The sequence below is a fragment of the Xyrauchen texanus genome, chromosome 8, assembly GCF_025860055.1.
Source record: "Xyrauchen texanus isolate HMW12.3.18 chromosome 8, RBS_HiC_50CHRs, whole genome shotgun sequence".
In the NCBI taxonomy this organism is placed as follows: Eukaryota; Metazoa; Chordata; class Actinopteri; order Cypriniformes; family Catostomidae; genus Xyrauchen; species Xyrauchen texanus.
Window position 1 is genome coordinate 4187185 of NC_068283.1, and position 26984 is coordinate 4214168.

Below are 26984 nucleotides of genomic sequence, written 5' to 3' on the forward strand. Positions count from 1 at the left end.
TATATATGGCCATGGGAATATTATTACTCTAAAGAGTTGTCAGATTTGTCACATCAACTCCACGCAGGCCACAGGTTGAGAAGACATTAACATTAATTCTTGTGAATTAATCATAATTTCCTTCTTGAGCTAAATTATTGACATATAAATTGTGAGCCTGTTGTGTTACATATTTAATAGTGGAGAATTTTTAGTCAGATTTCTAATCTGATCATTTGTCATTTATCCTACATATTTTGGTGTAGAAACGCAGACAATTCCAAAAGGAATTATTTATAATTCTCTACATATATTCCCCTACAAAAATTGGTGGATTGAATGCAAGCAGATTCCGAAAACAAACCAATCACATGTAGCAAATCGCTACAACAGTGACGTGCTGACCTACAGATTTCTTCTCCAAAGACCCACCAGGTATGTTCATGGTTTTATAGGGATAGTGTTTTGGTCGTTGGTCCGATTGCATTCTCTCCACAAGCAAACCTCTCAATAGTTAGTTTGCAATCGGCCCAAGACGACCTCATTCTGGAGGTCTCGGACCGATTGTTTTAGTGCGGATCCAAGTGCGATTGCTGTGTTCATAAATGCCTAAATGAACAAAACTAAGGGAGAAAACACACCACTTTCTGAAACAAATGCTCCAAACAAGCCAGGTGTGAAAACGTCCTTAAACTTATGCCATCTCAAACTGTGTGACTTTCTTCTGCGGTGCACAAAGATATTTTCATAAATGTTTTTATACCCATTGAAGTTAATTAAGGTCCAAATTTCCAAGCTTTTGCTGTTTACGCTCACAAAAAACAAATCCAAGTACAATGTGACACAATCACTAATCATGATGGATAGACCTTAAAGGGTTAGTTCACCCAAAAGTTACAATTATCTCATCATTTGCTCACCCATGCCATCTCAGATGTGTATGGCTTTCTTTCTTCAGCAGAACACATTTTAAGAAAAATATCTCAAGTGGAATGTGATTCTGAATTTTGAAGCTCCAAAAAGAACAGACAGCATCCAAAACGACTCCAGCGGTCTTAAGCGACAAGATAGTTTTTGGTGCAAAAAATATAAATATTTAAGTGTTTTTTAACTGTAACGACTACTGAATACTGAGCCTAGATAAACCAGCAGTACAGGTGCCAAAATTAACTGGTGAAAGTGAGAGCACAAACTGATGTCATTAACAGGGAGCTTGACCCAAAGCTGCTCGAGACATCAGACTGTAATGAGTATCAAATATTGCAGAATTAACATCATTCTCCCTAGATATGGCGACCCGACTTGCCAATACTGGTATTCTTCTACCCCTGATACATATTGAAAATAGATTTGAACCCCTAATGAATGTGAATGAATAAGGAAAGCCACAACATTCACTGCTCTGGGACACAATCCAGGCTGAGCCCCACACACAGAGCATAATACAGTTGGACTGTGGTGACATCGAACTGCTCCAAGATACCTTCCAATATACAGGAGATAACATACTTCAGTCTCCAGAAACACCAGAGCCAAAGGCTCTCTCACCACACATGTTCTCACTCTCGCAAACATCCCCACTTCTGAGGCTCTCGGAGGAACTACTGCATGCTGGAAGAAAGCTCTCCCACTCCATTGCTGCGAGCCCCCAGATACCAGCTAAAAAACTGCGGGCCCCTCTACCACCAAAGCCTGCGGGTCCAGCTCACCCTCCACCTCCCTCAGAGAGAGCTCTCCGGCCGCTGCCAGGGAACACATCATCTTTCTTTTGCACTCAGTGAACAACAAACTACTGATAACAGATCTCAGTGATATGTGTCAGGTCCTTGCTTTATCTACTGTTTATATGTTATGTTAAGTGATAGAAAGACTAAGGCCTTCTTAAGACGTCTAATCTGTTGCCCATTAGACGTAAATCCGAGACTGCTGTGGGGCCAAAAACAGATACTGACAAGTTAGCACTTGTATACAAAGTGATTTTAGTCAATGACCTCATCACCACAAACGAACTAGATTTTTGGTTTTTAAATTAATCTTGGTTAGATAACAGCTGCACTGCAATGGTCCTCAATGAATCAAATCCTCCAATCTTTATTTTTATGAGTGTCTGCAGAGCTGTTAGGAGAGGTGGAGGATTTGCTGCAATATTTAAAGATGACTTTCAGTGCAAGCAAGTGTCACTTGGTGATTACTTGACTTTTGAATATCCAAGTATTGTACTAAAAGAAAAACTCTCCAACCTTAAAACAGATGGTATTTCTAGAAAAACAGATAGTATTACTAGATCTTAGTGGTGCTTTTGACATTGTTGACCACAACGTTCTCATAGACAGATTGAAAAACTGGGTAGGGCTCTCTTGGACCATCCTCAGCTGGTTCAGGTCTTATCTAGAAGGGAGGGGTTATTATGTGAACATAGGCAACTATAAGTCTAAATGGACATCCATGATGTGTAGAATCCCACATGGCTCAATTCTTGCACTGCTCCTGTTCAACCTGTATATTCTCCCACTAGGCCAAATAATATAAAAGAACCAAATTGTGTACTATAGCTATGCAGATGACTCTCAAATCTACTTAGTCCTTTCACCAAATGACTACAGCCCCGTAGAATCTCTGTGCCAGTGCATTGATGAAATTAACAGTTAGATGTGCAGAAACTTCCTTCAGTTAAACAACGACAAAACAGAGGTCACTGAATTTGGTAACAAAGGCGAAATTCCCAAAGTGAAAACATACCTTGACTCCAAGGGTAAGACAAAAAATCAAACAATCTTGGTGTCATTTTAGAGTCAGAACTTAGTTTCAGGAGTCACATCAAAGCAATAACCAAATCAGCCTACTATCATCTAAAAATAAAGTGAGAATTAGATGTTTTGTATCCATTCAATATTTAGAGAAACTAGTTCATGCATTCATCACCAGTAGGGTGGACTACTGCAATGGACTTCTCACCGGCCTTCCCAAAAAGGCCATTAGACACATGCAGCTCATTCAGAATGCTGCTGCCAGGATTCTTACCCGAACAAACAATTCTGAGCAAGTTACTCCAGTCCTTAGATCTTTACACTGGCCTACAAAGGCCAAGAACCTAAATACATTACAGATATGCTTGTTGAATATAAACCTATCAGACCTCTCAGATCATTAGTTTCAAGTCAATTAGACACACAGGCAGGGTTGGTGCCACTAGGGGGCCCCAGGGGAACTGGCCCAGCCACCTAGGTCACTGTGCCCCCTCACCTCTGGTCAGCACACCACCCTGCCTCGGAACGCGATTTCAGCCCCTGAGACTCAGCAACAGGCACGCTACCACTGTGCCCTCTTATTCCTGACATATAATTAACTACATATATATATACACTCACCTAAAGGATTATTAGGAACACCTGTTCAGTTTCTCATTAATGCAATTATCTAATCAACCAATCACATGGCAGTTGCTTCAATGCATTTAGGGATGTGGTCCTGGTCAAGACAATCTCCTGAACTCCAAACTGAATGTCAGAATGGGAAAGAAAGATGATTTAAGCAATTTTGGGCGTGGCATGGTTGTTGGTGCCAGACGGGCCGGTCTGACTATTTCACAATCTGCTCAGTTACTGGGATTTTCATGCACAACCATTTCTAGGGTTTACAAAGAATGATGTGAAAAGGGAAAAACATCCAGTATGCGGCAGTCCTGTGGGCGAAAATGCCTTGTTTGATGCTAGAGGTCAGAGGAGAATGGGCCGACTGATTCAAGCTGATAGGAGAGCAACTTTGCCTGAAATAACCACTCGTTACAACCGAGGTATGCAGCAAAGCATTTGTGAAGCCACAACACACACAACCTTGAGGCGGATGGGCTACAACAGCAGAAGACCCCACCGGGTACCACTCATCTCCACTACAAATAGGAAAAAGAGGCTACAATTTGCAAGAGCTCACCAAAATTGGACAGTTGAAGACTGGAAAAATGTTGCCTGGTCTGATGAGTCTCGATTTCTGTTGAGACATTCAGATGGTAGAGTCAGAATTTGGCGTAAACAGAATGAGAAAATGGATCCATCATGCCTTGTTACCACTGTGCAGGCTGGTGGTGGTGGTGTAATGGTGTGGGGGATGTTTTCTTGGCACACTTTAGGCCCCTTAGTGCCAATTGGGCATCGTTTAAATGACACGGCCTACCTGAGCATTGTTTCTGACCATGTCCATCCCTTTATGGCCACTATGTACCCATCCTCTGATGGCTACTTCCACCATGTCACAAAGCTCGAATCATTTCAAATTGGTTTCTTTAACATGACAATGAGTTCACTGTACTAAAATGGCCCCCACAGTCACCAGATCTCAACCCAATAGAGCATCTTTGGGATGTGGTGGAACGGGAGCTTCATGCCCTGGATGAGCATCCCACAAATCTCCATCAACTGCAAGATGCTGTCCTATCAATATGGGCCAACATTTCTAAAGAATGCTTTCAGCACCTTGTTGAATCAATGCCACGTAGAATTAAGGCAGTTCTGAAGGCGAAAGGGGGTCAAACACAGTATTAGTATGGTGTTCCTAATAATCCTTTAGGTGAGTGTATATATATATATATATATAAAACTATTTTGTAAATTAATTTAGTTTTACCATGATTAACTATTTACCAGGCGATTAACTAAATTACATCACTAGCAGCTTGTATGTAATTGGTTGATTATGACTGTACGTCATGACGTTAAAGAGCAACATGCAGGTTGGACACCCCTATATAGCATAGTGTATGTTGATGATAAAACAACTAGATGTTCTGAACTGGAGTAATATATATTTAGCCATTAACGATATTTTGAGATAAATTGTGATAAAATAACTTCCGCGTCTATAAAGCACTAACCGGAAGTGACGATGGGCTGAGGAGTCTGGTCAAGTTCAAGCTCAGGTTACAATGGATGCGAATGAAGAAACCGAGTTCTCCGGTGTGGACGAACATGCCTATGATGGCCCACAGGCCTATAATTATGAGCAAATTAAGAGTTAAAATAATTAAAAGTAAGACTCTGCTAAGTCCTCGTTTTCGTTGCACAGAATGTCTGCTAACGTTAGCACTTTGTCCTCCAGTCCAGCCCGCGCCAAAATCCGGTGTACACTTTGACGGTGGACTTGATTCCATCGAGTGCACCGAGGGAACAGCATCAGTAATCAGCCTCACGTGGTCCTTACTCCGAAATCCCATCCGAGACTCCAACAAATCTCCAGGTCGATAATTCTCCGGAGTGAAATGTGCGCCACAAACGACCGAGTGTGTGGTAACAGACGCGGCAGTGAAGTCTGCTCTCTTCACCTGCACAAAACACACTCAAGACCGAAAAGCCTTGTTTTTTCTAGAAGGAAAATGATGGACACGATGTCCTGACAGGCTGGAATTCGTGCAACCAGCACAAACACAATAATTTACCATTATGGCTTCTCTAAAACTCGATCTAAAACTTTCTGTCTCTCACTACTGCTCTAACTACATCAACACCCAACAATGAGAGAGCTGACCACGAGCTCTTTTGTTTGCCTCGCCCTACGTCATATGACGCGTTGATAGCGGGAAAGGCGTATTCCAGAGCCTAGCACATTTTCATCAAAATCTCTACATCAAATGAGATTTCATTAGTAATTTCTACATATGTGTTTTTAAAAGACCTCTGCAGACAATATAAAGTATTAATTCAGTTATAAATTCAACCTGCATGTTGCTCTTTAAGTATTTTTTTCAGTCAACTTCTACTCTTTATTCATAATCTGTATTCGTCTAAAACACTTAACGTGCTTGATCATTCAAGCAATAATGGATTTAAGGAAATTTTTTTACCACCACATTGACAACAGTGAAAACTGTCATGACTAGCACTAGCACCACCAGTGATGTCGACACGCCAGTGACAGGGCCCCAGCCCAGCGACTGCAGACGAGCTACTGCTTCCAATCATGATGATGACACTTGCCCAGATGATTTGGGAAAGGATGGGCCTTTGCAAGTCAGATTAAGTTCGTATCCCACATGCTTATTTGGCACCAGAAAGAGATAATTTTTACACGTGTGGTTTCAGAAAATAGATTGGCTCGAGTATTCGGTTAAAGCAGATCCGGCCTTCTGCTACCCTTGCAGAAAATTTTGCGTTAGATGTGCTATGCAGATCTCGATCGGGCAGCCGCAGTGCGGGACTAGGCTTGACCCAGCATTTACAACCAAAGGCTTCCATGACTGGAAACATGCCGTGGAAACAAATAAAGGATTCACCAGACATGAAATGTCCAAAGAACATTTGACATGTGGAAAGAAAAAGCAGAACAAATACAGAGAAATCAATACTACATGTCTTCTCTTATTGATGTTGTGGAGTTTCTGGTGTCCAATCAATTACCCCTGAGGGGTAAAATTGAGGCCTTTGATCATATGGATGAAGGTGGGAGTGGACTGTTCATGTCATTACTGGAATTCAGCATCAGGAAGGACCCCCAGTTGGCTGAAATTGTGAAAACAATTCCAAAAAATGCTACTTACACAAGCCATGAAATTCAAAATGAACTCGTTGCAGTAATGAGCAGCATTGTGACTGACGCAATAGTGAAAGAAATCAGCGATTCATGGTTTACTGTGAAAGTAGACTGAATCAGGGACCCTACTGGAATGGAAAACATTTCCATTGTAATTCACTACTTCAATGAAAAAACACTGGAAATTACAGAATGACTGCTTGTGATGACCATCGCAAATTCGGGTGATGCACAAACCATCAAAAACATGATACTTTCAGAGCTGTCCAAGGCAGGCTTGAATGCGTCTAAGATTCTGAGTCAAGTGTACGTTGGAGCCGCGGTGATGTCGGAGAAATATGGTGGAGTGCAGTGACTTCTGCAGGAAAAAGTTGGCCGGGAGATACCTTACGTACACTGCCTAAATCACCAGCTGCACTTAGTTGTCGTGCATGCGTTATCTGCTGAGCAAGCCATTCAAGATTTTTTCAGCAAATGCAACACACTTTATAACTTTTGCCGTAAACCTGCGGTTGCCCTGCAATATAGAGGTGACAGACTCAAACGTTTACTTGACCAGAGGTTGACAGTAATTCAAAGTTTGCTGCTCTTGACCCAGAAAATGAGACCTTTTTGGATGTAAGGTCCATAAAGCCCATCATGGATTTAATTAATTGTACCATTGTGGAAACTGAGTGCATTGTTGCAAAGCAATATATCTCCAGAATCAAAACGGAGGAAAGCCAGCAGATGATTACTACTAGGAGACTTCTCTCTGAACATCACAAAGTACTTGAAGCTATGCCTAGTGTTTTGTCTGCACTTAAACTCGCTGTCACATTCGGGGCCTCAACCGCTATGTGTGAGAACTCATTTTCTGTGCTCAAGAATGTTTTCACGGACAACAGACGAGCAATGAACCACACCTGTAAGGCTCAGCTCGTGCAACTTGCATTTGGACGGGACCTTACAAAGAAACTACGCAACGAATGGAAAGACCTCATTCTGAGAAAGTTTAACACTTCCACTCGTCGACTGCAGCTTTTCTAAAGGTAGGATGTGTTTTTTCTTTTTTGTCTTTGTTACTAATATGATTGATTATATAGCCAGTGCTGGTCCTTATTATTTATGAGAATGCTATAGGTAGCGTTGCTCTCTATCGTCGTGTTGGGTATATGGTGGCATGATGGTTGTTGTTTTTTTTTATTAAAAGTGGGTGTATTATTATTATTATTATTGATGGTGGGAGAGGTAGGCCCCCCCAGTGACACATCGAAGCCCCCTCGTTCCGTATGTCCTGGCGCCGACCCTGCACACAGATGATTCACTCAAAATGTATGCCACCAGTAGCTGGAACCAGTTTCCAGAAGAGGTCAGGTGTTTGAAATGTGCTTGTGGCAGGGCGGAGGGCGGTGCCGGGTCGTGATCCTACACACCGGTCCTATAGGCGGAAATCGCGGGGGGGGGTCGGGGGGGTCAGAACCCCCCATCTGAGGGTTGTCCCCCCCTAAAATACCATTAAAATATGTGTATTGTAAATAATATAATGATATATTCTTAAAATAATTGTTTAAGAAATAAAATAATACAAATGCAAACGGGGCAACAACAAAAAACCCCTTGGTGTCCCCTTCAAAAATTGCTCTTGAGAATTGTTATGTTTATTGTCCCCCCCAACATTTTGATGACATTTTAGCCCCTGCCCGGTCCCGTATTAGGCTAATCAAGCCTCCGAGGTATAAAGGTCGACTGCAGGGTGTCGTGCGGGAGAGAGAGATTGTTTACGGACATGCCTCGCCTTACTCAATTAACCCTTAAATGCATGGGTGTTTTGCCAGTCATTATTAAATTCCTCATGTCTTTAGTTATCTAACACAAATGGATCTGCAAAATGCCTATATTTTCAAGACAAAAATAGTGTAGAATATATTTTGTTATATTCTAATGTTTTGTTTTTAATTATCAAATAGATGATTCAACAAATTATAAGGCATTCATTACTTCCTTGCTTAAACTTTTTTTAAATTGACATGATAGACTTATTTATATAAATACTGCATTAATTTGTTATGTAATAAACCTAGCAATAGATGTCCTGTGGTTGTAAACAGATATTGTACAGATATGAAATCATAAAAAATGTATTTATAAAAGTGCAAATATTCAGTAAATTACAATAATATTACATATCTCGGGTCATTATAATGATCAAATACACTTTTGGTAACTAAGCATTTAAATATATATATATATACACACACACTTTCCACATTTTAGAATAATAGTAAAGTCATCATAACTATGGAATAACATAAATGGAACTATGGGAATTATGTTGTTACCAAACATAATCCAAAATGGATCAAAACTGTGTTATATTGGATCATCTTGAAAGGATTCCCCCTTTGACTAGAATTTGCAGACATGTACTCTTGACATTTTCTCAAGTAATCCTTGAGGTATCACACTGGAATGCTTTTTAAACAGTATTGAAGGAGTTCCCATCTATGTTGGGCACTTATTGTCTCCTTTTCTTTATCCAAGTCATCAATTTCAAAAACTTTTTTTTTATTAATGTAAAGCTTGTCTTTAAGGAGGGAAGGAGGACAATGGGAACAGGGCTTCCAAAACAGAGGTAAGGCTTTAATTGACACACAGCAGTGCTCACAGCTTCACAAATAACAAAACTCTCAGTAACACAGTAAACACAAAGTTCTCTAACTTCAGAGAACACGCCAACACTGGACTGATGTGTCACACTCTCCCTCGAGGCTCTGTGGCTGCTGCCTTTTTATGCCGCTCTCCCCAGGCTTAGTGAAATTAGACAAAGGTGTTAGACACAATCTAGCTCAGGTGTAAGCGCCCTTACCGCGTTCTCTCCCGGACGGGCGCTTGACCACGCCCCCGCTGCCACAATTAAATTGTAGTTTTATAATGAAATAAATGTATATGTCAGCAGAATTATATTTTTGTCTACAAAGCTAATTTCAAACACTTAAATATACACCTTCAGGTCAAAAGATTTTTCAGATCATGAGAATCATTTAATTCAAGTGTTTCAAAGGTTTTGATCGGTAGTGTAAATATATATACACCGATCAGCCACAACATTTAAACCACCTGCCTAATATTGTGTACGTCCCACTCGTGCCACCAAAACCGAGCCAACCAGAATCTCAATAGCATTCTGAGATTATATTCTCACCACAATTGTACAGAGTGGTTATCGGAAAATCCCAGGAGATCAGCAGTTACAGAAAAACTCAAACCAGCCCATCTGGCACCAACGATCCAGCCACGCTCAAAATCACTGAGATCACATTTTTTTTCCCATTCTGATTGTTGATATGAACATTAACTGAAGCTCCTGACCCGTATCTGCATGATTTTATGCACTGCACTGCTGCCACACAATTGGCTGATTAGATAATCAGAAGGATGATTGATTGTTGGTGTCAGATGGGCTGGTTTGAGTATTTCTGGGATTGTCACAAACAACAGTTTCTAGAATTTACTCAGAATTGTGCCGAAAACATCCAGTAAGGGAGTTCTGTGAATTGAAATCCCTTGAGAATGACCAGACTGGTTTGAACTGACAAAGTTTACGGTAACTCAGATAACTACACTGTACAATTGTGGTGAGAAGAATGTCATCTCAGAATGCTAATCTGAGATGCGGGTTGGCGCTAATTTGGCAGCACGAGGGGGACCTACACAATATTAGGCAGGTGTTTTTAATGTTGTGGCTGATTTGTGTTCTGTATATATTTATAAAAAAATTTTTTATAAATATATACAGAACACAAATTATTTTGGCATTTTATTGTTAAAATATTCATAAAAGAATAGTTGAGGAATGCTAAAAAATGCATCCGTCTTAATCGTTGTTAGAAGGAAATTCAATATTACTATTAAAGGGTGTGGACCTGACAGAGGACCGTTTACTTACGTGCTTTGTACAGTAATGCATAGAAAATTTGCTCCATTTGAACCAAACTTTCTAGATGATACAGCTGTGACACAGCTGAAAGTCAAGAGGATTCATTTTATATTGGGAGGGGATTTTAAAGCAGTAGTAGATAATATGTTCGACAGGTCATATTCACAACTGTTCCATCTCCTGCTAATGTAGCATTGAAACATTTTATTGGGGAATGGAATGTGTGGGACACATGCCGTATGTTAAACCCTAATACCAAATACTTTACTTTTTTTTCTAGTAGACAATGTATATTCTCGTATTGATTATCTGCTTGTTTCCCCCTAATTTTTTATCTGCAAAACTGATATTTTTCCAATACTATATCCGATCATGGGCCAGTACTCTACTCATTTATTTTTCTACCTATTATTCCTGCACCTAAGCAATGGAGTTTTAATACTTCCCTACTCATATCAACCCCGAGAAGGACTAACTGAATTTTTACAGTTTAATTAATCAATGGCTGACAACCCCCAAACGCTTTTGGAGGTCACTAAGTGTTATATACTCAGTAATTCTATATTGTTTGCTTCTTATGTTAATTCCTCCCACTTTAGGAATATAGCCGACCTGGAGAAGACTATCCTAAATCTTGAGTCGGTGCAGAAGGGCAGTATTCTAATAAAACGGCTAGGGAATTAGCTTTTGTAAGGAGTAAATATGATGAGTTATCCATGTTTCAGATTCACGGGGCCAGGAATCTCTATTACGAACAAGTAGATTGACCAAGTAGACTCTACATAGCTCTAAGACTGAAAAGTTTTAAAAAGCTTTCCTCTATTGACAGAATATATTACGGTCAAGGCAAGGTCACTTCAGATCCCACAGCAATTAACAAAACCTTTGTAGATTTCTTTTCCAATCTGTATACTTCTGAGGTATTTGGAGCTAACTCCGCTGAATCCTTGGAAGCCTTGGTTATAATAATTCTACTCATTATTTCTCAGAAACATTTCTCATAATCTATAACTCTGCAGTAAATTGAAATGCAGCCAGTGCCAGCCAGACATCTCGTCAGTCTATTACAATGGACTCGTGGGGATGAACTGATGCCAACTCCAACCATAAGGCATGGGATACTTCAAATGCCACTGCCTGAAACTTGGATTTAGGACAGACCCCACCGAACCTCACCGAAATGACCTACCTGTTGAACTGCGATGCACCTCACTGATCTCTGCCTGCATCTCCTTTGTCTAATGATGGACTACACTCTTGAAATGTAATAGACTAACAATTGCCAACAGAAGCCTTCATCAGCAAATTAACAAGGACAATTGCATCTATGTGAACTTCTGCAGTTAATCCAGGATTGACTTCAAAGACAGTTCAAACAAAATCGATGTTTAAACACTGACCCTTAACACTCATTTAGTTTAATAGTTTTAAACCATGACTTTAACTATACATAAGTAATATTGACATTATATTCATGATGTTAGCCAGAGGGGAACTGGCCCCCACAGTGAGTCTGGTTTCTCCCAAGGTTATTTTTCTCCATTAATCATCATCTTATGGAGTTTTGTGTTCCTTGCCACAGCCTTCAGCTTGCTCACTGGGGTTATTAATACAATTATAATTTAATTACTTATTTTTAAACACGATTAACAATCGTATTTTATCGAATTACACAATGATGATTCATCGACATTATAGACATAACAGTTTTATCGTCTGTTAATGCTGATCTTCTGTAAAGCTGCTTTGAAACGATGTGTGTTGTGAAAGGCGCTATACAAATAAAATTGACTTGACTAGTAGCTTGGCTAATGTAATGCACACAAATGACAGATCTTTTTTTCTAAATAAAGGAAAACAATGGTTCACAAAACAAAAACAAATTAAGAAAGAAATGAAAATGGTTGGGTTTTTTTAAAGATATTTTACCAAGTTGAAGTAGATATTAGGAATCAAATTGCAATGAGTCTGTTTTTCCACAGCCTGGCACTGCTCAACGTTTTGTAAACTTTGCAGGCATCTCAAACCTCTTGTTCCTCAAATAATCCCTGTGTTTCTCCCTGCTGTGCTGACTCTTTATCACTGCTCTAACTGCGAACCCGTGGGCGGGCCAAAGAGGCGATGATCAAGTAGGTGTTGACCTGTTTATGCAGAGGCAGACTTGTGCTGATGTATTCATCTCTATATTCTCCCCTTATGTTATAATTTCCTACCGTTTATTTATTTGAATGTATTTATTTGAATGTTTCTCTTTCCTTTTATACATCATCCTTACTTTTGTTACTAAGACTACATATATATTTCCTATGTTTGTATTAAGAGCTGCTCCCTCTGGCTATATTTCTCTGTATCCTATTCTGAAGGAACGGATTTTATGCAGCCATGTTTGTTTGTAAATTGTGATATTTTCAAAAAAAAAAAAAACCTTGTTTGCACTCACGTGATTCTTATGACGCGCAAAATTGAAACGGTGGGCAGGAAGTGAAAATCAGAATGGACGAGATGGAGGAAAGTCCGTACTAGTTTGTGATAGTGCCTATGTAGAAAATCACTTCCTGACCTATATCTGCATTTCTTTTTTTTTTATGGAGTGGTGGTGGCGTAGTGGCTAAAGCACAGGGCTGTTAATCAGAAGTGCCTATGTAGAAAATCACTTCCTGACCTATATCTGCATTTCTTTTTTTTTCAGAAGGTCAGAAGGTTTAATCAGAAGGTCACAGGTTCTAACCCCACAGCCACCACCATTGTGTCTTTGAGCAAGGCACTTAACTCCAGGTTGTCCCTGTAATAAGTGCACTGTAAGTCGCTTTGGATAAAAGCGTCTGCTAAATGTAAATGTAAGTCATCTTTATTGCAAAAAAAGGATACAAATCACATGTGACTTATCAACATATACATAACAATTTTCAAACAAAATATGTAAATAGGATAGGATACATCCCCTTAGCTCGGAGCTAAGTGATCTGAGAACGCTTTATAAAATTCTGCAGTTAAGCCGTCAGTGCCTGGGGATTTATTGTTTTTTAATAGAGCAATCGAATCAGTGACCTCTGCTATTGTAAGCGGGGTGTCACAATAATCTTTGTCTGCCACATCAATCTTTCTTACGTTATTTACTGAGTTTAGATATTGAGATGTAACTTCTTTATTATTTTTTGAGCTGTATAAAGTGCTATAAAATTTTGAACAAAAATCTGAAATTAATTTAGCGTCATCAGTAACAACCCCATTAATATTTAAATTATGGATGGAATTGGGTTTGGATCGGTATTTTTCAAGACAGAAAAAGTCATCTCTTCCTAGACCTTACAAAGGCTCCCTCTGCTTTTTGTCGATATAACACGTCTAATTTGTTTTGGAGTTCTAAAAGAAGTAGTTTATCCTCCTCTGAAGCTTCCTCGGGGGGTCTCTGATAAAATGAGGAAATTTTACTTATGACTTCCTCCTCTTCTGCTCTTTTAGCTTTGGCAATAGACGTTCCATACTGTCTTAAGAATTTTCCTGACTCAAACTTAAGTAGTTCCCAGATAGTGTTGTAGGATTTTTCCTTTTTAGCCTTGTTGTAAAAAAGAGTAATTAACTTAATAATTTCAGTCTTAACCTTTTCATGCTTTAACACGGTATTGTTTAATTTCCAGTAGCAAGATCTATGGATTGTATTAGATGTACTAAATTGGATGCTTATATGAATTGCTCTATGGTCAGTGAGGGGTGTGGCAAGGATATTTACTGTAATTTTTTCTTTATCAATGTTATTAGATAACAGCCAAAAATCAATACGAGACTGGCTGGATCCTGACCTGTTGCTCCAAGTAAAGGATCTTTCATCAGGAAACTTTTCTCTCCATACATCCACAATGTTACATTTTCCCATAAGTGTCTTAAGGTTTGTGCTGAGGGAGGAGGGCCGCCCAGGGGGCCACCTGTCAATAACATTATCTAGAGCAATATTAAAGTCTCCGCCAATTAAAAAGAGAGTTTGGGTATCTGGTGAGCCAAAATGTTATTCTTTCCTCTATTGAATCAAGTAACTTATCATTCTCAAGTTTGTTATTATAACCGTAAAGATTAATAATTATGACAGAAATATTGTTATTTCTAATTATAAGACATATGTAGTGTCCTAGGGAGTCACAGTCACAGTGCAACACATCACCAGTGAAAGTATTTTTAAGTGTGGTTACTCCAGCAGATCTCTCTGAGCCATGAGAGAACCAAATATCATTACATTTGAGATTTCCAAAAATTGACATCAGCAGATGTAGAATGGCTTTCTTGGAAAAAACAAAAATCTGTATGAAGTTGTTTGGCAAATAAAAATAAGGCTTTCCTTTTACAAATCTGTCTTAGTCCCCTGGCATTTAAAGAAACAATGGATAAAGACAAAGTTATTAATGAACAAGGATAGAAAATAAACTAAAAGGTAATCAATAACCAATTAGTTAAAAATATATTTGAATAAGGGGACCGAGTGCTGCTTCACATAAAAAAAATAAAAAAAAATAACGGTAAAGTGGAAAGGAAAAAGTCCCGGCCAAAAAAATTAAAAAATAATCTTAAGTTACAGTACAACAGAAACTATAACATTACAATATCAACTCTGAATGTAGTGCAAATCAAACCAGTAGGTGTCCTTGTGTTATTAGGCAGTAGGTGAGACTGTTTCTCAGGTGGGCAAGGGGACTTCTGACCCGCTGATAAATCCGCGACCTCCAATGAAGTAGGCTGATTTGCCCTCCTCTCGAACTTTTTGTATCACTGGCCATAGTTTGCTCCTTCGTTCTCTGTCTTCCTTAGAGAGATCCTCCGCAAATCTTAGATTGTTGTCGCGCAGGTGTGATGATGTCTTGGCAGCTTTCCATATAGCATCTCTGCAGACATGTGCGATGAACTGGATAATGATGCCTCTGGGTTTGTTGTCATTCTGCCGCTTGGTGCCGAGCCGATGTACGGTGTCGATAGTGTCAGCCAGCCTGTTCTCCTCCGGCAGAACAGCCTGACAGACTTCGATGGCCTTCTTTCGTATGTTTTCCTTTTCTGATTCTTCGACTCCGTAAAGTCTAAGGTTCCATCTCCTGGAGTATCTTTCTAACTCCGAGACCCTTTGCTGACACGCGTCTACTCGTTTTTATTCTTTTGCCATTTTTTTTCTCGAGTGTACACACTTTACTCTTTACCTCCTTAATCTCTGCACACACAAAGTCAATTGTCTTTTTAAGTCCTTCAATTTTGAGTGCATTGGCACTGACCATGCTTTCAATGTTGTCCGACCACGTGTTGGGGTTGGTTTGCTCAGACCCGACAGTGTACATCATTTTCTTCGGTACTGGCGGCTTACTAGGAGTGATAGGCAGCAGTGGAAATTCATCCATGCAGTCTACCGTAGTGGCGAGAGGCAGGGAAGTGGAGGTATAATCGTGACAATTGTCAATTAGAGCGTTGCCAGCATTGAGATTAACATTGCTAGCATCTAGATTTAGCTTCCGTCCGGAGCTTTCTTGGCCTCTTTTCCTCTCGCGTTGGTTCGACATTGCTCAATTATTCATCTTACGAGTGCTGTATTATTTATGAAAAGAGAGAGAGGAAAAAAAAAGTGGTGCTTGGCGAGATAATAAGTTGAGTTTTACCGTTTCCAAAACTTTCGTTTGCAGCGCTCGGTAGAAAGCGTCTACTCACTCGGCCATCTTGGCACGCCCCTATATCTGCATTTCGTGCCACAGCAGTGCAGTGTCGTAACGTCATGTTTACAAGCTATTACGAAAAACAGATGAGGACATAGAAAATGTTTAGGAATATTGATTTCTATAAAGCCTTTTTTTCGGACTAATGAATACGTTTTGAGTTCTGAAACGTATTGTTTCTTTTTATAGTACAATTACCTCTTATATCTCAAAAGATCAAGGACAATTTGATTTCTCAATTCATGACCCCTTTCATTTGTGTGACCTTTTTCCTCAGAGAAAGTGTCTAGACCCTTAAATACTAAGACCATCATAAAATGTCATTCGGATTGCTAAATATTGTGAAAATGCTATAATGCATGTTCTTGTAGGTCTAAGAATGTATTACGTCTCTGATTCATGCTTTCAGTAGGTGGCGGTAATGCATTAAGTGAGTTTGTGATCGCCACTATTAGACTAGACACGAAGAAGTGGATTCCGATTTTAGATGAATCCGTGACTTTCATCGCTTTTAGTTATACAGCGATTTAATCTGTTTTATTTCTTCAGTGACTTCACAAGTTTTATTCCAGTGTTTATTTTCGGCGGGAGGATTGCGATTTAATAATAATAAAACTCCAGGAAACAAGTGCAATCTGTGTGACACTGTTGTAAAGATGTTTATTAAAGAGGAGAGTGAAGATATGGCTTATCCAGAAGCATGTAGAATTAAAACCGAACACACTGACGAACAAACAGGTTGGTGTTCATTCTTCATTCTTTACATTCAGACAGTTGAACACATTTCATGACTGTAGTTATTAAACCAGAGCAGCTGGCAAATACATTTGTTAAACTTGATACGGGGAAATACCCCTTCTTAACAAATGTACATCTTTACAGGATGTAGGATCATGCGAAAATAAATAGAAACATTTACTAATTTAGTTGTCGTAGCACAACGTAATATATATTTTTTAAAAGGGGCCCTCTTACACCTCTAATAGTGTAAGATGACCCCCTAACGGGGGTTAGAGCCCTCCAACATTCTTATTAATGTATTTTACGTCATTGTAAAACTATACGTTTCTATATAATAGATCAGAATAGAACTGAATTATGACAGACAGATCAAATCTTACCCCGGGGTAAATTCCCCATCTTCCCTCAAAAAACAACTTTGAAAATGCATCCAACAAGTGATCACAACTTTGAATTAAAAACACTTTCCATATTTTTTGTAGGGCTGCACAAACTGATTAAAATCGAAATGTATGGCATAGGTGGTTATTTAGCAATCAATAAACTGTTTATTTATTTATTTTTAAATGAAAACAAACTTTTGTAGAAGCGCCTAAAACACTTGATCAGTGTTGTTCCAATTGCCCAAATTTGTTTTAATAGTTAATATTATTTTTATATAAAAATTATTTTCAGTCACCCCTAAGATTGTGATGCATGCCAGTCAGCTTGTCCAGCAGGTGAATTGAACCAATTATGAAAATTCTCTCAAAAGTCTGAGACAGAACGCATAATAATAAAATTAAATCTTGGGTAGGCCTATCCCACCTTTGTCAATTGGCCTATGCAACGTTCTGAAATTTAATCTGGGATGTTTACCATTCCAAATAAAGGACTTCGCTATGCTATTAATTTGCTTGAAATAAGAGAGGGGGACATCTATAGGGAGAGACTGTAGCAGGTAGTTGATTTAATTTTGGAATACAATTCATTTTGAAAACTAACCTTCTCAATCATAGTTAAATGTAATGAACCCCACCTGCCCACATCGCTCGAAAACCTTTTTTATTAAGGGATCAAAATTAAGCATCAGCTTGAGCACGCAAGTGTCTTTTAATGCTCCAGAACCTGAGTATTTTGAATTCTTTGACATATTGTCTTCCTAGAACAGTTAAGGATCTGGGTTTATGACATAAAAAGTATTAAAACTAACAAAGTGCACAGAGCTTGCTGTTCACACATCCGAAGCTCGCTTGGCGTCACTTGACTTCCCAAGTAAAAATCTATTTTAAAACAATAAAGGCAAGTTTCCTCACAGTTTTTCACATATGAACAAAAGGAGATTTAATCATTTTCATTTATATGCTCTTTTATATAAGGCAAATATTTTATATGCAATGATACATGAAAATAAAGTAAATAAAGAATTATTTACTTTCTTATATTATTACCAAAAAATAAATTTGTGAATGAACAAGGTTTGCCAAAAATACTTTTTGGAACCCAGTTGAATATCGCATAATACTAAAATATTATTGTGGGACCCAGTAAAGTTTTATTATCAAAATACATTACTATTTTACAATTAATTATAATTTTTTTGAGGAGAAGACTTTGATATATATATATATATATATATATATATATATAGCAAAACTAGCGAGCATGGCAGCTGCATCTTCTCAAGATGAAAATCAAGATGCAGAGGGAAACTTGGACGATTCTCTGTCCAGGACGCAACTTATTTCTGAACTAGCTAAACAATGGGGAATTCTCAAGGAGGACATGGCTGCCCTGATAAACTCAAAAGATTTCAAATGACATCAACAGAAACCATAGCAGGCAAAACTTTGAGAGTCTAGCTGCGGCTGAATCTACAATCAGCTCCCTTAAAGCTCAAACTAGTTTGTTATTGGAGCATCTAGATAATCTGGAGAATAGATCGTGCAGATCTATTCTGCGTATCCTGAATGTACCTGAGGGAAGCGAGGATGGCAAAGACCCCACCATATTTGTTTCAGAGCTGTTGGCTTAAGCTATGGCTGAGGTATTCACAAGCCCATGTGGGGCGGCTGTGGCTCAGGTGGTAGAGCGTGTTGTCCACTAATCGCAGGGTTGGTGGTTCGATTCCCAGGGATATGAGTGACTGAGCCATGGGCGAGTTGCGACGGGACGGTTTATATAAGCCCTGGATCAACGGCAATAGCCTCCGCAGGGCGAGCTTTACTGCCAGCAACTTGAGGCAGTTGATGTGCCAAGGTCTGAGGTCCTGTCCAGGAGCCAGCGGCTGCATGCCCGTTGCACACGGCGCCCCAGCCTGTCTTGGAGGTGTCCACGGTAACCACGACATGCCTGGACACTTGCTGTATGGGGACTCCAACCCGCAGGAATGCAAGGCCTTCCAAGGGCTGAAAAGGTGGTGGCAGGCGGGCGTGAGAGCCACGTGATGTGTGCCATGCATATCTCAGGACTCTGGTCTGGAGCCAGTGCTGTAGCGGTCTCCTATGAATCAACCCGAGCGGCATGATAGCCGCTGAGTATGACATATGCCCCTGAAAGTATGTCAGCGGGACAGACGTTTCCTGCCTGGATAAGTTCAGACAGTTCAGCACAGACTGCGTGCGCTCAGCTGTGAGGCGCTATCATTAACACCAATTTTTAACACCGGACAAGCCGAAGGGGAGGACCTTGTACTGATACGCCCGACTGTCGAGGTAAAATCAAGATGTGAAAGTATGTGTCCTTCAGGTCTTCCGCCACGAACCAATCTTGATACTGGATGCACGTCAAAATGTGCTTTTGCGTCAGCATCTTGAACGGGAGTCTGTGCAAGGCCCAGTTCAGAACTCGCAGGTCCAGGATTGGCCGCAACCCACAACCCTTCTTGGGAACGATGAAGTAAGGGCTGTAAAACCCTTGTTCACCTCGGCAGGAGGGACAGGCTCTATCGCGCCCTTCTGCAGAAGGAATGCGAGCTCCGCCCGAAGGATGGTGGCGCTCTTTTCCTTCACTAATGTGAAGTGAACTCTGCGGAATCGGGGCAGGCGCCCGGCGAATTGAATCGCATAGCCGAGTCGGATGGTTCTGGCCAACCAACGCGATGGGTTGGAAAGCGATAGCCACACGTCCAAACTCCGGGCAAGGGACACTAACGGAAGGATCACATCCGACGTTCCTGGGGGTGGGGCCTCGCAGCGGGGGGGAGTAGACAGTGCCCCCAAAGCACTTGCCTCTCGGGCCATCCTCAAGACTCGTCACCGCCGGCCGGTGTTGTGGTTTATGTGATTCAGCGGGGCATGTGAAGGCAGTTCGTTAGGCCCTGGCTGCAATCGCTCAGTGTCCAGTTGCCACGATCGTGTGCACCAGTGGTGTGACCCGTGGAGAGAGGAAACTGCTCTTTTTTTTTTTTGACAATGTGGGTACCGCAGCCAATACGGGGTGCGGCAAACAGAAAAGGAAAAGAGAATAAAAGTTTTTCCTCCTGGCCCTCCACAGGGGGATGGAGTGGTCTGACTACCAGCACCACAGACGTCTCAATCCTCGGGTCTCCCATCTCAGGGGTGCTTTGGAGCCCTCCTGGGAGTCTTCACCGGCAGCACTGTAGGTGCCAGAGACAACATCGTCCTACAGGCTCGGGAAGGGAGTGCTGGGCGACTCTACCAGGTGGCCACCTGGGGTATAGCGGCATAACCCTCGGCCACCCCTCCGTCGAGGGTAGAGAGAGCAGACGAACTGAATGATCAGGTTCGGGCAGTGAAAGGTGCGATCCACTATCCTCTGGGAAGAAGGGGACTGGAGGGGGCGTGGCCACAGACTGAGCTGCCACACCAGAAGGCGGCAGCATGGTCGAGTCCCCGGCGTCCGACATAACCAAGGCGCTCTGCTATGCAGTGATCAACATCTCATCCGGCTCGCGAGTCGTTAGAGTCATTAGACTGGCACTGAGGCGAGCTGCCTGTCTCATCCCAGAACTGGACGGGAACAAATGAGCATATTGGGGAGTGGGCTGTCTGTGGTTGATTACCCGGCAGAACCGTACACATTGAAGCCCCCAAATTGCCTTCAGCGTCAACCAGGGCAGCCTCGTACCCGTAGGTAGAAGGACCGGCGGGGGGGGTGGCTGAAGTGGCTTTCCCTCGAATGAAGGAAAGTCACAATGTTGCCATGGTCATATTCTTGCAATGAGAACATGAGCCATCCATGAACACTTCCTCAACATGATTTTGACCCAGGCACGTTAGGCAGTGATCGTGACCATCAGAGAGGTAACGACGGCATCCAGGAACTGCACAGAGACAGAAGGGCAACTTTAAAAAGATGTGTCTTTAAAAAGATGTTCAACGTCAATGTGCCTGCTCTAATAGAGAAAATATACTCTTTAGAGGAAATCTACTCTTTAAAGTAATGTCGAAGCGCCCAGGGGCGTAGTTCGCAGTGGAGTGCAGAGTGGAGAGAAAGCTGCTGGAATGCGGCGTATATCCAACAGCACACACTTCTGAAGAGGTGAATGGAATTGTAGTAGTACTCAGCTTGCTGATATACAACTGCTCAACTCCGAAGAAATATGAATTAATCCACATTCCAGCTCCCTTTTATACCCGTATGTCGGGGGGAGTGGCATGTAAATTCTACTCGCCAATTCTCATTAGCCTTTTCTCAAAGATACAAAGGTGTCTGGGGCTCTCAAGATCGACCCCGTCACATGGACACAACATTGTGTAAGTGACAGAAGGGGAACTGAGAAATTCAAAAGGAGGTGGATTGATCAAGTTCATTCTATACTCGGAGTAGGGGTGTCGCTATTTTGATTAGGAAGGGTTTAGACTTCAAAGTCTATAAAGTATATAATGACCAGGAAGGTAGATGGATAGCTCTGAATTGTAGCTTAGAAGGACAGAAAGATACCATTATGAATATTTATGCTCCCAATGCGATATCTCCTGATTTCTTTAGCAAAATGTGCAATATTATTCGAAATATTGGTAATCACGATATAATATTAGGTGGTGATTTCAACCAAATTAGAAATGCACAGCTTGATAAGTCAAGCCACACTCAGGCCACACCTGTAATGTACACAGCCATTGATGCTATGGTGGATGAATGTGGCCTAATAGATATATGGCATACACTTCATCCCCTAGAGAAAGATTTTACATTCTTTGCAAATTTTCAGCATTTTGGCCACTGATTTGCAGCTGGGTTACCACTACCGGTGAAGAGTTGCAAAAATGTGCAGTGACTCACAAGCTCATTAGCATGTGAAAATAACAAGTGGTTATTTTCTGCTAGTTTGCTAGAATTTTTATTTTTTTTGTAAGGGTAAATCAGTCATGCAATCTGATGCGGTGGGACTGCAGTAGTCAAGCAAGTTATGCCTTTTTGTTCTTTATCCTTGATATCTAAGCAACAGTAATATGAGATGTCAAATATTTAACATGTTGCAATTGGAATAGGACAAAATAAGAGCAATTTTGGATTTGTCAAATTGTGCAGCCAATATGTTAACATGAATTAGCATGAACAACAAACTTTAGTATATAAAATATGATATATATAAATCAGATACTTGAACCCTGTAGATTTCTTCTTTTACATTAAGGGTCACTTAAAATGCTTTTCATAAATATTTTCTTTTTAGACTTGGAAATGAAAGAGGAAAAACAACATCTGATAGAAGTGAAAGAAGAAAGTCAAGAACTGAATGAAGTGAAGGAGGAACATCCGTATCAGAATCCTCATTTCATAACTGGAGAAAAATCTTTTAGTTGTTCAAAGACTGAGAAGAATTCCTCAAAAAGCAAAACACAAGCCAAAAATTCCTTCACCTGCCCTCACTGTGGAAAGAGTTTTGCACGTAAAGGAGACCTTAAGGTTCACGTAAGGCTTCACACTGGAGAGAAACTTTTCACATGCCATCAGTGTGGTAAGAGTTTCACACAGAAAGAAAATCTTAAGAGACACATAAGAACTCACACTGGAGAGAAACCTTTCAAGTGCCTTCAGTGTGATAAAAGTTACATAGACAAATTAACCCTCAAAAGACACATGCTATTTCACACTGGAGAGAAGCCTTTCACATGCCCTCAGTGTGGAAATAGTTTTAGGTCTAAAGGATCCCTTAAAGTACACATGAGAATTCACACTGGAGAAAAGCCTTACACATGCCATCAATGTGGAAAGAGTTATATTGACAAATTAGGCCTTACAAGACACATGATATTTCACACTGGAAAAAAGCCTTTTACATGCCCTCAGTGTGGAAAAAGTTACATAGACAAATTTGGCCTTAAAAGACATTTAGTATTTCACACTAAACAGAAGCCATTCACATGCCTTCAGTGTGATAATAGTTTCAGGTCTAAAGAATCCCTTAATGTGCACATGAGAATTCATACTGGAGAGAAACCTTTCACGTGTCCTCAGTGTGGAAAGAGTTGCACATGGAAAAATGGTCTTAACAAGCACATGAAAATTCACACCGGAGAGAAAGCTTTCACGTGTCTTCAGTGTGGAAAAGGTTTCACATGGAAAGAAAATCTTAACAAACACATGAAAACTCACACTGGAGAGAGGCCTTTTATGTGCTCTTATTGTGGAAAAAGTTACATAGAAAAATTAGCCCTTAAAAGACACATGCAATTGCACACTGGAGAGAAAGCTTTCACATGTCCTCAATGTGGAAAGAGTTTCACATGTAAAGGATACCTTAATGTGCACATGAGAATTCACACTGCAGAGAAGCCTTTTACATGCCATCAGTGTGAAAAGAGTTTCACAAACAAAGGAGGCCTGAAGGAGCACGTAAAATATCACACTGGAGAGAAGCCTTGCATGTGCCATCAGTGTGGAAAATGTTTTATGAGTAGAGGAAGCCTTAATGTTCACTTGAAAAGTCACACTGGAGAGAGGCCTTTCATTTGCTTGCAGTGTGGAAAGAGTTTTGTGCGTAAAGGATGCCTTGACACGCACAAGAGAGTTCACACTGGAGAGAAGCCTTTCACGTGCCATCAGTGTGATAATAGTTTCACGTGTAAAGGATCCCTTAATGTGCACATGAGAATTCACACTGGAGAGAAACCTTTTACATGCCATCTGTGTGGAAAGAGTTTTAGTCGGTCATACAGTCTAAAACTACATGAGAGAGTTCATGCTGGAGAGAAACCATAACACTGCCCTTCATGTGGGAAAAGTTATCAGCAATAAAAGTCTATAGGAAGTCAGGCATTGCCCAGAGTTGTTGTAGTGAGCAAACTGCAGGTTATGGTATGTCATTGCATGTACATGGTGTGTCATGGTATGAAAAGTTAGAATTGCATCTAAAAGTGTTGTTTGCAAGGGCGTAGATTTGGCGTGAACATTGCAGGGGGGTCTATGCCCCTGGTTGTTTGCTACATTGCATTACCTGTAGTAATGAATCAGTTGTCTTTCTATGTAAGGGGTAGTAGGAAGTAGAGCTGGATGATTGAGCAAAAATAAATTAAATATATTGTGTATATGTACCATGGCTATAAAAAAAATGCACACCCTTGGTAAAATGACAGGTTTTTGTATAAAATGAAACCAAAATAAATCATGTTTGATCTTTTTTCACCTTAAATGTGATAATGCAACCAACAAAAATGATGAACAAAATGTCTCCTTTTAAATAAAAAATAAAAATGAAAGATTTACTACAACCTGGTTTCTTAATGAGTCTATCAATTTAGCAATCTTAATTTGTAAATTTTATTCTTCCTTGCAAAAAAGATCCAGATCGACCAAATTGTGAGGGGATCTCCAGTGCACAACCCTCTTCAAGTCATTCTGTGTCAAAGTAAGACATGAAAGCGGTTTGTGGCACACTATTTACCCATGTATACATGCGGGTCAGTAAGCTGCTTTCTCCACAGCAATGAAATTGAAATGTAATGCTATTGTAAGTAACTAACATGGCATGTGAGAACAATTCATAAACTTCTCAGTTGTTTTGCTTCATTTACATATATCCCAAAGTTACTGCTGTGTTTGTTTAATTAACTTTTCTGCAACCTGCCATGGCAGTAGTGGGGATTCCCTCCTACGTCATACTTCGGGTTTCCCTCAGAGCACTTTAACTTTTGCGGCACTAATGAGCCAAAACATTATGACCACCTGCCTTATATGCTGTTGGTCCTCCCTGTGCTGCCAAAACAGCAACTGTCAGTTGCGAGGTGGAGCTGCCATGGATCAGTCCAGCACATCGTATAGATACTCAAAGAGGAATTTGGAGGACGGCAACACCTTCAACCATTCATCATGTTCCTCAAACCATTCCCGAACAATGTGTGCATTGTGGCAGGGCATATTATCCTGCTGTACGAGGCCACTGCCATCATTGCCATGAAGGGGTGTACCTGGTCTGCAACAATGTTTAGGTAGATGGCACATATCAAATTGACGTCCACATGAATGGGTTTCCCAGTAGAACATTGACTAGAGCATCACTCCCTCCACCGGCTTGTCGTCTTCCCACAGTGCATCCTGGTGCAATCAGTTCTCCAGGTAAATGGTGCACTCTTATACAGCAGTCCAGGAGATGGAAAATAAAACGGAGCTCATCGGACCAGGTGACCTTCTTCCACTGTTCCAAGGTCCAGTTCAGATGCTCACGTGCCCATTGTAGGTGCTTTCAGTGGTGGACAGGGGTCATCATGGGCACACTGATTGGCCTGCGGCTATGCAGCCCCATTTGCAGCGGGGTGTGATGCACTGTGTGTTGTGAAACATTCCTCATGTAACCATCATTAAAATATTCTGTGACTAGTGCCACAGTAGACCTTCTGTTGGTTCGGACCAGAAGGGATAGCTTTAGTTACCCTCGCCAATTGCTGAGCTGAGTTTGTAGTTTGTCCCTCCTCGGACCACTGTCTATAGGTACTCACCACTGCTGACCAGGAACACCCCACAAGCCTTGCCGTTTCAGAGATGCTCTGACCCAGTCATCTGGCCATAACAATTTGGCCCTCGTCAAAGTCACTCGGGTCTGTACTACTGCCCATTTCTCCTGCATTCAAGACGTCGACTAAGAGAACTGATTGTTCGTTTACCATCTAATCTACCCAGACCTTGACATGTGCCCTTGTTTGGAGATCAACGTTTTTCACTTCAACTGTGAATGGTCATAATTTTTTGGCTCATCAGTGTCAATTTACATGGCCATATAAGCTGCGTTTTCTGGCAGAAACCTAGGTGTGTTTAATTTCTAAAAAGGGTGTAAGGACTAATATGCCATTATTGCAAAACCCCTGGAATAAGCCGTTTTTTAAAGTGCGTGTAAAGGGGGTCATTGTTGTGCTGGAAGATGAAATTCCTCTTCAGCTTTTCCTCTGGGCTATGAGGTAGAGTGGCAAGACATAAGCCATTATTAACAAAATTATATTCAAGCACACCTAAATTTCACCAAACCATGTGACAAAATGTTTTATTGTCTGAGACCAAGGAAGACATTTTTGGCAATAATTCTAAAATTCTATATTCTATCAATTCTATAATTATCTGTCATTTTAGCCATCAGGCATGGAATTGTTTTATTTGTTCCCTTTCGTGAGGCTCGCAATAGGCCCTGCTTTCACCCCAAGTCCCAGGGTTCTTTTCATATTTGGCTCTTAAAATCTGGAATAGTCTTCCATAGCATTGATCAAGACTCAGACATTCTCTTTCAGGTTCCATCAACGTTTGCCCATCTCTTCATTTCTACACTTGAATTAAGCAGTGCGACAAAACAACAGACCTCTGCTCAATATTTCCTAAATTATTTTTCTCTAGTGTTTAATTTTCTTCATTTATACCATTTCCCAATCTGTGTGCATTTTTTTCTCTCTTTCCCAGCCCACATGTGAGTACATTTCATTCATTTGGCAGATGCTTTTATCCAAAGCACATATAACAGTGCACTTATTACAGGGACAATCCCCCCGGAGCAACCTGGAGTTAAGTGCCTTGCTCAAGGACACAATGGTGGTGGCTGTGGGGATCGAACCAGCGACCTTCTGATTAACAGTTATGTGCTTTAGCCCACTACGCCACCACCAGTTATGTTAATGATAGCAGACTGTAAAATAGTTAAAGGATGGGAAAGGAGGAGGCGAGAACCGGCTTGACGATATAAATCATAGTTTAATGGAAAACTTAAAAGACAACACAAA

The 26984-nt window shown here is 40.7% G+C and overlaps 1 protein-coding gene across 3 annotated transcripts in view; it reads left to right on the top strand.

Annotated features, from left to right (window-relative positions):
- Positions 1-24441, top strand: part of LOC127647414 (gastrula zinc finger protein XlCGF8.2DB-like) — a 113641-nt gene extending 89200 nt beyond the window's left edge. For 2 of the 3 annotated variants that reach the window (XM_052131629.1, XM_052131630.1), the window contains exon 2: positions 22460-24441. In XM_052131629.1, the coding sequence (XP_051987589.1) occupies positions 22460-23988 (1529 nt within the window). In that variant the 3' untranslated portion in view covers positions 23989-24441. Of the gene's footprint in view, positions 1-16583; positions 16837-22459 lie in introns of those variants that run through there. The other variant, XM_052131628.1, reaches the window with a different exon arrangement.
- Positions 24442-26984: the final 2543 nt, after the last annotated feature.